Below are 10,982 nucleotides of genomic sequence, written 5' to 3' on the forward strand. Positions count from 1 at the left end.
TGAAGCCCAATTTCGCCTTTAGGGGTTTGGTTTTATGTCACCGATGGCATCATTGATGGGGTCGGAGTCTTCGGACGATCGTCATGACCACCGTTCTGCAGGCTTTGCTAGTGACTAAATTGCCCTGCCTTCACTGTGAAGGCTTCTGTTTCCTGACCTTCCACATACTCATGCCTCTGTTTTTTAGCTCTAATTTATTGCTACAAAAGTAGTGGTGTAACACTCTAGCTCTGTTATGCATGAAAAGGCAAGGTCTCGTTGCTTTGTGAGACCTGTTTTTGCAAGATTTGGGGAGCCCCGCCACGTGTGAGATTCACAGCAATCAACGATCATCAACGGATAAATGGCCAATTCATGCTAGAGATCCCACGTCTTGTTTCTATTGTGGATGAAGATAAAGAGACATATCGGCCTCTACAATTGAATAGGAACTGATAAACCACTCTGTTTAAGCTCTAGAGGTGAATGAATTTCATTTTTTGAGGAGATAGATTGGACATAAATGAAACTTATCCCTCCTAATCCTACCTACAAGTTTCCATAACGAGTAATCTATCTTCTCGATTCAAATTGGACCCAAAATTTTCATTTTGTTCTTCAGCGTGCAAGGATTATTTATAGTAAGTTATCCATTCCGATCCAATCCCGGACTCCAAATGAGGCCATCAAGTGATAAGAAGGATATATAATGCACATGAATGCCATACAGAAACTTAAGTAACCAAAAAATCTTACAATTTTTCATGTATATCCCCTGATTTGTCATCAGGCAGAAAAGAATGAGGATGAAGTATCACACAACTTGACAAAAAACTCACAACTAATCTTTGTTTCCATGAGGGGAGCACACCTTCTCCAAACCTCTTCCTATTGACACCCCAAACCCACCTTCCTTTTTAGGTGTGGAAACCGGATTTTTCTCTTCTTTCTTGGGATGGATCGCTTCGAGAATGGCCTCGATTTCCTCCTTTGCTCTTTCAAAAACATTCGGACCCTTAACATGATCGATTGGGATACTCTCGTCAATGTCATTACTCCTTCCGTGAGTTTCTTTGGTATGATGCTTTGGTGACTTCTCGTGTGTTTCTTTATCATGATTCTTCAACGACTTCTCATGGTGCATCATTGTCTCAATCTTCTCCTTGGCTTTCCCAATCAAACTGGCTATCTTGACATGATTTTCTGCCAGCATGCCACAAATGGAAAAGATTTCTTTTTTCTTTTTGGTCAAACGGAGAAGATTACAAAGTTTGAGATATATAGACTATAGTATAAACATGTGAGTCGGAAAAGCAACATAAAAACAATCGCGTGGACCTTAACAATTAGAATATTAAACTTAGCGTTTGCAGTATAACAAATAATAATGGACAAGATCGAAGACTCAGAGGCAAAATTATATACAAACACAGAACAGTTTGGACCACAATCCAATCAAGACGAAGCCTGGGACGCTCAAGAAAATGGAGGAAAATAGGGTTACGATCGAATTTCAAAACCACCAATTGGGGAAACCCAATGAGACCTTCAAGGTGAGCATAGAGGACTACAAGTACAACTACAGCGTATTGTCTTTCTTGACCCTTACTTTATCTTCTTAAAACTGCTAGTTCGACTAATGGAAACCGAACCGATGCAAAAGTTCCGAGAAATCATCTCATACATGCAACAACATTGTAATGAATGTCATACCTGATAGAGAAACAGCTTTCTCCTGTTTTTTCGGCTCCTTTTTACTTTCGTCCCTGCAATCAAATCAACAAACGCGACGAGGCACAAACTTAAGCACATCAAAAAGGCCAAATTGATCCTACATTTCAACTTTTCAATTTGCTCAAATTAACGGGAAAATAAAAACCAACTTTTTTCCATGAGTGGGAGACTCTTTCTTGGGATGAATTGCTTCAACTATGGCCTCAAACTCCTCCTTCGCTCTCTCGAACATATTCGGAGCTTTGACACCATCTAACGGGGTGTTTTCATCGATATCATTTCGCAATCCATGAGTTTCCTTGTGATCATGATGTGATTTGTCTGTGTGCCGCATTCCCTCAATCTCTTCCTTTGCTCTTTCAAGCAAATTAGGTGCCTTTACTTCCTTATCTGTTACGAATTTTCGACATTTACAAGAAATTCATCCCATTAATTAAACGATAATCCTCTTTTCTACACAAACACATTAATATCTACCAAAATTAGATAACTTTAAGGAAATTCAGCAGAACTAATCGAATCCGAAACAATAATTAGATCCAGAAAATGATCAAATTGGATTATCTAACAAATGGGGGTTCGGGAGTAAAACGAGAATTAGATATTTGGAAAAAATCGTACCAGGCGGAGCTTGCGTTGTTCCAGGTTTGGATTCTGCCATTGGAGTTGCTTGTCAGAGAGAGAGAGAGAGAGAGAGAGAGGGAGACGGAGATGGTTAGAAGATCAGTTGGCGAAACGAGAGGATGACAAGTGAGAAAATAGAATCGAATCAAAACGTGTAAGATGCCAGATTGGACAAAGGGCCTACCTGTTAAGTCTATTGCGGCGGCTTGGACCCGCTATAACAGAGAAAAGAATGCGATTCGAGATAGGACCGGTTGTCCCCTATCACAAGGTTCTAAAGCATTTATAATAGTTTATTGGGTTTTTATCGGCTAACCTGATAACGATCCGAAATGTTAACGGATTACCTAATAACAACCTAACTATTTAACAACTTGGTCCAAAATGTGTTATTTTTGTGTCGTTTGGTGTCAGATTAACGAGTCGTGTAAGAAGTTGTCAGGCCTAGTATGTATATAAATTGTCGTTCGACCTTCTAAGCTATTAGCCAATTGAAAATGACCCTGTAAACTAATCTTCTAGTTAATTAACCTCCTAATTTTTTTTTTCAAACAATAGATTTTGTTAGATTAGTTTTGTCATAGTTTGAACCCACGCCATCATGCAATAATTTTAACACATTTCTATCACTGTGGTAAAATGTCAATTCCTACCTCATGAACTATTTGAAATCAGCCAATTAACCTTCTCATTGACAGATTCGATGAAATTTCATCTACTTTGTCGTCAAATACTGAAGCAACTTTACTCTTAAAAGTGAATCACATGTTAATCATCCTTAAAAGGCTTATATATATATTAGGTCTGGCAAACGGGTCGTGTCAGTCGTGTTCGTGTCGTTTTCGTGTAACACCTGTTATCTTAACGGGTCGTGTCGTGTCACACCCGTTATTTTAACGGGTCCTTAACAGGTCGTGTCACTTTACCCAACGAGTAAAGTGACCCGACCCGTTATGACCCGTTAAGAAAAATATATTTTTTTTCTTAAATTTGCACATACCACACATTGCCACATAAATATTACTTCAAAACATTAAAACACATTTGTCGTTTAAGTACTACATCTACACTCGAAAATATGAGCCTAATAAAAAAATAATACATACACTACTAATCTATTACAAATTTTAAATGTGCAAGGATATGCAAAATGAAACAGTTTTTGTTTTCAAGGTTGTGAAATCTTTCTCAAAAGTTTAAACCTCAATTTACAAAATCCTCGATTTACATCGATCATCATGAAATTGCATTGGAACTTTGGCTTGATCTATTGCCTTCAAGAGTTATGTTGATGATGTTTTCAGTAAGGTTTTCCACGTCATAACTATCTTCTGCATAAACTAAGCATAGAAAAACCAAACATTAAAAATCATTCAAATTATGAGAAGTTTACCAAAATAATTATGAAAAAAAATAAAACAATAGTACTATACCATACTTTTATTAAGTATAAACATAAGATTTTGTGGTATCCACTAGTGTAAATATTTTAAATTGAAGATCGAATTCAATCATCGTATTCATATAAGGTCAAGGAGTGTAGTTGTAAAAAATCATCAAAATCAGAGTTAAATTAACCGTTAAATCGTGATTTTTCGTTTATAACCGTCGAAAAGTTTTGTCCCGTTACGTGATCTCTGAATGTTTGTTTTTTTGTAATTTTTGACGTATGCGATCTCGAAATATATACAAACATGTTTGATGGTTTGATCATTGAAACTAGTTTCGTAGAATGAGTATCCCATCAAAACAATAGATTCACTAATACTTAAGAGTTTATTCATACTTTTATTAAGTATAACATAAGATTTTGTGGTTTCCACTAGTGTAAATATTTTAAATTGAAGATCGAATTAAATCATTGTATTCATATAGGGTCAAGGAGTGTAGTTGTAAAAAATCATCAAAAATCTGAGTTAAAATGACCGTTCAATCGTGATTTTTCGTTTATAACCGTCGAAAAGTTTTGTCCCGTTACTTGATCTCTGAATGTTTGTTTTTTGCAATTTTTGGCGTATGCAATCTCGAAGTATATATAAACATGTTTGACGGTTGGATCATTGAAACTAGTTTCGTAGAATGAGTATCCCATCAAAACAATAGATTCACTAATACTTAATAGTTTATTCATACTTTTATTAAGTATAGTATAAGATTTTGTGGTATCCACTAGTGTAAATATTTTAAATTGAAGATCGAATTCAATCATTGTATTCATATAGGGTCAAGGAGTGTGGTTGTAAAAAAACATCAAAATCGGAGTTAAAATGACCGTTAAATCGTGATTTTTCGTTTATAACCGTCGAAACGTTTTGTCCCGTTACTTGATCTCTAAATGTTTGTTTTTTGTAATTTTTGACGTATGCGATCTTGAAGTATATACAAACATGTTTGACGGTTGGATCTTTGAAACTAGTTTCGTAGAATGAGTATCTCATCAAAACAATAGATTCACTAATACGTAATAGTTTATTCATACTTTTATTAAGTATAATATAAGATTTTGTGGTTTCCACTAGTGTAAATATTTTAAATTGAAGATCGAATTCAATCATTGTATTCATATAAGGTCAAGGAGTGTAGCTGCAAAAAATCATCAAAATCAGAGTTAAAATGACCGTTAAATCGTGATTTTGCTTTTTATAACCGTCGAAACGTTTTGTCCCATTAATTGATCTCTGAATGTTTGTTTTTTGTAATTTTTGACGTATGCGATCTCGAAGTATATACAAACATGTTTGACGGTTGGATCTTTGAAACTAGTTTCGTAGAATGAGTATCCCATCAAAACAATAGATTCACTAATACTTAATAGTTTATTCATACTTTTATTAAGTATAACATAAGATTTTGTGGTATCCACTAGTGTAAATATATTAAATTGAAGATCGAATTCAATCATTGTATTCATATAAGGTCAAGAAGTGTAGTTGCAAAAAATCATCAAAATCGGAGTTAAATTAACCATTAAATCGTGATTTTTCGTTTATAACCGTCGAAAAGTTTTGTCCCGTTACTTGCTCTCTGAATGTTTTTTTTTTTCAATTTTTGGCGTATGCGATCTCGAAATATATACAAACATGTTTGACGGTTGGATCATTGAAACTAGTTTCATAGAATGAGTATCCCATTAAAACAATAGATTCACTAATACTTAAAAGTTTATTCATACTTTTATTAAGTATAACATAAGATTTTGTGGTATCCACTAGTGTAAATATTTTAAATTGAAGATCGAATTCAATCATTGTATTCATATAAGGTCAAGGAGTGTAGTTGTAAAAAATCATCAAAATCGGAGTTAAATTAACCGTTAAATCGTGATTTTTCGTTTATAACCGTCGAAATGTTTTGTCCCGTTACTTGCTCTCTGAATGTTTGTTTTTTGCAATTTTTGGCGTATGCGATCTTGAAATATATAAAAACATGTTTGATGGTTGGATCATTGAAACTAGTTTCGTAGAATGAGTATCCCATCAAAACAATATATTCACTAATACTTAAGAGTTTATTCATACTTTTATTAAGTATAACATAAGATTTTGTGGTATCCACTAGTGTAAATATTTTAAATTGAAGATCGAATTCAATCATTGTATTCATATAGGGTCAAGAAGTGTAGTTGTAAAAAATCATCAAAATCGGAGTTAAAATGATCGTTAAATCGTGATTTTTCGTTTATAACCGTCGAAAAGTTTTGTCCCGTTACTTGATCTCTGAATGTTTGTTTTTTGCAATTTTTGGCGTATGCAATCTCGAAGTATATATAAACATGTTTGACGGTTGGATCATTGAAACTAGTTTCGTAGAATGAGTATCCCATCAAAACAATAGATTCACTAATACTTCATAGTTTATTCATACTTTTATTAAGTATAATATAAGATTTTGTGGTATCCACTAGTGTAAATATTTTAAATTGAAGATCGAATTCAATCATTGTATTCATATAAGGTCAACGAGTGTAGCTGCAAAAAATCATCAAAATCAGAGTTAAAATAACCGTTAAATCGTGATTTTTCTTTTTATAACCGTCGAAAAGTTTTGTCCCGTTAATTGATCTCTGAATGTTTGTTTTTTGTAATTTTTGACGTATGCGATCTCAAAGTATATACAAACATGTTTGACGGTTGGATATTTGAAACTAGTTTCGTAGAATGAGTATCCCATCAAAACAATAGATTCACTAATACTTAATAGTTTATTCATACTTTTATTAAGTATAACATAAGATTTTGTGGTATCCACTAGTGTAAATATTTTAAATTGAAGATCGAATTCATTACTTGTATTCATATAGGGTCAAGAAGTGTAGTTGTAAAAAATCATCAAAATCGGAGTTAAAATAACCGTTAAATCGTGATTTTTCATTTATAACCGTCGAAAACTTTTGTCCCATTACTTGATCTCTGAATGTTTGTTTTTTGCAATTTTTGGCGTATGTGATCTCGAAGTATATACAAACATGTTTGACGGTTGGATCATTGAAACTAGTTTTGTAGAATGAGTATCCCATCAAAACAATAGATTCACTAATACTTAAGAGTTTATTCATACTTTTATTAAGTATAACATAAGATTTTGTGGTATCCACTAGTGTAAATATTTTAAATTGAAGATCGAATTCAATCATTGTATTCATATAGGGTCAAGGAGTGTGGTTGTAAAAAATCTTCAAAATCGGAGTTAAAATGACCGTTAAATCGTGATTTTTTGTTTATAACTGTCAAAAAGTTTTGTCCCGTTACTTGCTCTCTGAATGTTTGTTTTTTACATTTTTTGGCGTATGCGATCTCGAAGTATATACAAACATGTTTGACGGTTGGATCGTTGAAATTAGTTTCGTATAATTCGTATCCCATGAAGTTCAATGGTGTGTGTGTGTATATATATATATTTATTTATTAAGTAGATTTAAATCTATTTATTTTGTATGTAAAATTATTATTGTTTTTAGGGGTATAAAATTTAATATATATATATATATATATAATTATTATAGTTAATATTTTGGTTATAATTATTATAGTATATATAATTATTATAATTATTATAGTTAATTTAATATATATATATATATATAATTATTATAGTTTTTAGGGGTATAAAATTGTTAAATTAATATATATATATAATTATTATAGTATTTTTTTAGGGTTATAAATTATTAAATTAATATTCTGCTTATCGTGTATCGTGTTACCCACGTGTATACCCGAACAAACCCGTTATCTTAACAGGTGCTTATCGGGTTACCCGATAACGACCCGTTTCGTTATCGTGTCGACCCGAACACCTGTTAATTTCGTGTCGTGTCGGGTTATCGGGTCGTGTCAGGAATTGCCAGGCCTAATATATATGACTCAAAGACGTCTAATCTTGTTTAAATTTGTAATTGGAAGAGAATATGTGACATCCCACATCGTCCAGGGGAGTGATCCTTAAATGTGTATTTTCATCCCTACCTAGCACGAGGCCTTTTGAGAGCTCACTGGTTTCGGGTTCCGTAGGAACTCCGAAGTTAAGCGAGAAGGAGGCCAGAGCACTCCCAGGATGGGTGACCCACTGGGAAGTTGCTCGTGAGTTCCCAAAAACAAAACCGTGAGGGAATGGTAAGCCCAAAGCGGATAATATTGTGCTACGGTGGTGGAGCGGGCTCGGGAAATGGTACGTCCCGAGCCGGGATGTGACAGAATATATGTATGAACATAATAAAATTATTAATAACAATTGAAATAAACAAATATAAAGTAAAAGGAAATTAAAATAGTTAAAAGAAGCATAAAGCAAATTAAAGATGTAAGAAAATAATAAAACAACCTCACATTTAATATATCTTCAGTCAGAAAGATGCACACAACGTAGTTATAACAGACGCGAAAGCACTGTCATACTTTTAGACTACAATTTTACAATTTGAAGAAAAACTTGTTTACAACTGAGCACCAAGGCTCTTATAACAAAACCTAAAATCAAAACGATAAAGAAATAATCTTCTAGGTGTTGCCTAAGTAGAGGGTCATCATAAAGCAGCCTTACATAGTGGACGATATATTCACTTTATTCAGTAGACCTAATTCAACTTCATATAGATGAACAAAAAAAAAAAAAACTCTTAAATAAAGAATCAAACAGATGCACATAGCTGCATTAAAAGTAGCAAATTATTCAAAAGTAGAATAATTATTTTCTTGTCTTGATATCAGGCAACATTTCAATTATTCTTATCTTGTTTGTTTTCATAAGAAAAGCAATTCATGCTTTTTTGCCCTAAGGAATGGGCGAAAGAATCCCATAACGGCCGTCTCCATTATCATCTACCAAGTCTTCAAGAATTTGTAAAACCTTTTTCAGGTCTGCTTTAGAAGAAGATGAGCTAGATTGCTCAATTAAAGATTTCAGTTTTTCAACCTTAAGAGAGAATCTGGTGCTAGAAGAGAAGATCCATCCTCACAAGAAATCTAATTTAAGATTATTTTTGCTTGAAAAGAATGAGGCTTAAGGTGATCTAGTTAAATTAATGAATATAAATTCGTCTTTCTAGTTGGGGAATAGGACACCCTTTCAATTTTTGACCACCGGATTAAACGAATTGAAGAAGATTAATGAAAAAAAATTAACAAGGGTGTCAAGGGCTAAAAATGAGTGTGTAATTATTCCTCTCTCTCTCTCTCTCTCTCTCTCTCTCTCTCTCTCTCTCTCTCTCTCTCTCTCTCTCTCTCTCTCTCTCTCTCTCTCTCTATGTATATAGATAGACACACACACACACATACATGCTTTTTTTTTTCTTTTCACTCTTCCATTTATTTATTCATTTATTTATTTTAGTTAATTCAGTTTAAATGTCTGAACTAAACATAAAAGCACAATAAAGAAAGTGAGTACCAAAAATCGGAAAGGGATCCTCTCTGATCCCTTTCACCAAATCCACCAATTTAGGCCCTTGAAATTTGATCAAACGGCTAAAGTTATTATAACTTTTAAAGTAGGCCCCTATTTTTAGATGTTGGATCAAATTTCAAGGGCTTGGATTGGTGGATTTGGTGGAAGGGATCCGGAGATGATTCCTTTCCAAAAAAATCATCTCCTACGCGTATTTCGTCCTTGAATAAAAATTAAGAAAATGCCATTTTTCTTGAGTTTGTGTAAGAGACTAATATATAAGAATTGTTATTAGCACTCCAAAAATCTCATTCTACACTCATCACAAGTGTATTTTTCTTTCTAATTATAAAAAGTTTGAAGTGTTAAATGAAATTTTTGAAATGCTAACAACAATTTCCTATTTCAATTAGGTAAAGACATTCACCTTGAACTTGAAATTTTGGGTTTAATTCTCCTAAATCCCGTGTCGCTGCCGGCCAGGCCCAACCTATTAAAAGCTGTATACAGGTCTTTTAATAACCAATTTGTTAGAGAGATCTTGCATCTGCACAAGGCTGGGTCCATGGACTTGGGTAATAGCTAAGATAGGCCCAGCCCACTTGACTCAAATAATCAGGCCCATATTTTTTTTCTTCCATTAAATACTCAAGGCCCAGTTTGGCAGCACCCATTACTTTTTTTTTTCTCTCTTTTTTTTCATTCAATTTTAATTTTTACTTGATTTTATGAAGTCTTAAATTGTTTCCTGATAATATTGCATTTGGTGGCGTCAGTTTGACCACTCAAAATTGAAAGGTTTGGTCACTTAGTACTACGATTTAGTAGTATTCATCTTCATTTGTAAGTGAGAGATCTTAGGTTCGATTCTCACCAAAGACATATTTGAATTAAATTATTACTAGCTGATTGTGAGGCTAAACCCAACCCCCTCCCTTTTAGTATAAATAATATCGATTGTTCAAAAAATTGAAAGGTTTGAAATTGAGGGCTGCAGACATAACTTAGAAGACCTACCTTGTACGTCAAGTCAATAAACATCTTCAAACGTCTGCATTAATTAGCCTAAATTATATGCACTTGCAGACTGCAGCATTTGCATAAAATACTTTTAAAATGGAAAATTATTGAGCTCATGGAAAAAATTGGGTGCCTTGTGGGCGGCTAATTGAAATCAAATAGTCAACCTAATTTTCTTGTATTTATTTATATCATTTATTTACTAGATTGATTAGTAAGTTAAATAGTCAGTTATTAATTTTGGAATAAAGTTAGTTATTAATTATTATGAGACAGAAATCAATAGAAATTGAATACGCATTGATCAGAATACATTTTTTTTTTTTTTACAGAAGTACGATAATTCATTGCAATCAGTTGGAAAATCCAACCCCATTACATATTTTTAACTTTTTTAATATTTCTATATGCATTTTTTTATTGAAGTTTTATAAATATGACAATAGAAAGCAGTTGAAAAATCCGAGTTGGTGAGGTATTTAATTCAGCGTAGCAAAATATGAGGTATGTGTGCCCCAAACTATAATTTTGACACATTTATGAGTCTGAATATCTAGATATTTATTTAGGGTTGTGGACCTCCATCATTAATGGTCAAATAAATTTAAATTATAATATAAAAATAAAGAAAAAATATAAAAATATTATTAACACTTTAAAAATTTAACATTGCACTTTTTTTTTATATTTAGAAAGAAAAATATTTTTTTTAACAAACGATATTATTTACACTAAGACCATCT

General features: G+C 32.9%; 1 protein-coding gene across 2 annotated transcripts; it reads right to left on the bottom strand.

Annotated features, from left to right (window-relative positions):
• Positions 1-670: 670 nt before the first annotated feature.
• LOC103425011 (uncharacterized) lies at positions 671-2,494 on the bottom strand. 2 transcript variants are annotated; one of them, XM_008363096.4, is made up of 4 exons: positions 2,335-2,494; positions 1,863-2,103; positions 1,693-1,745; positions 671-1,182 (listed from the first exon to the last, which is right to left on the bottom strand). In XM_008363096.4, the coding sequence occupies exons 1-4, from the start codon at positions 2,372-2,374 to the stop codon at positions 821-823; spliced, it is 696 nt and encodes a 231-aa protein (XP_008361318.3). In that variant the 5' UTR covers positions 2,375-2,494; the 3' UTR covers positions 671-820. The 2 variants fall into 2 exon arrangements, with proteins under 2 accessions (XP_008361318.3, XP_017184955.3); XM_017329466.3 differs by having other exon boundaries at positions 671-1,212.
• Positions 2,495-10,982: the final 8,488 nt, after the last annotated feature.

The sequence above is a fragment of the Malus domestica genome, chromosome 15 (assembly GCF_042453785.1).
Source record: "Malus domestica chromosome 15, GDT2T_hap1".
Taxonomy (NCBI): Eukaryota; Viridiplantae; Streptophyta; class Magnoliopsida; order Rosales; family Rosaceae; genus Malus; species Malus domestica.

Coding starts and splice junctions, on each gene's coding strand:
- LOC103425011 (XM_017329466.3), bottom strand. CDS start 2,374: ATGGCAGAATCCAAACCTGGAACAACGCAAGCTCCGCCTG. Junction 1,746..1,862: donor TCTCCCACTCATGGAAAAAA/GTTGGTTTTTAT, acceptor ATTTGATTGCAG/GGACGAAAGTAAAAAGGAGC. Junction 1,213..1,692: donor GAAAGCTGTTTCTCTATCAG/GTATGACATTCA, acceptor AAAAGAAAAAAG/AAATCTTTTCCATTTGTGGC.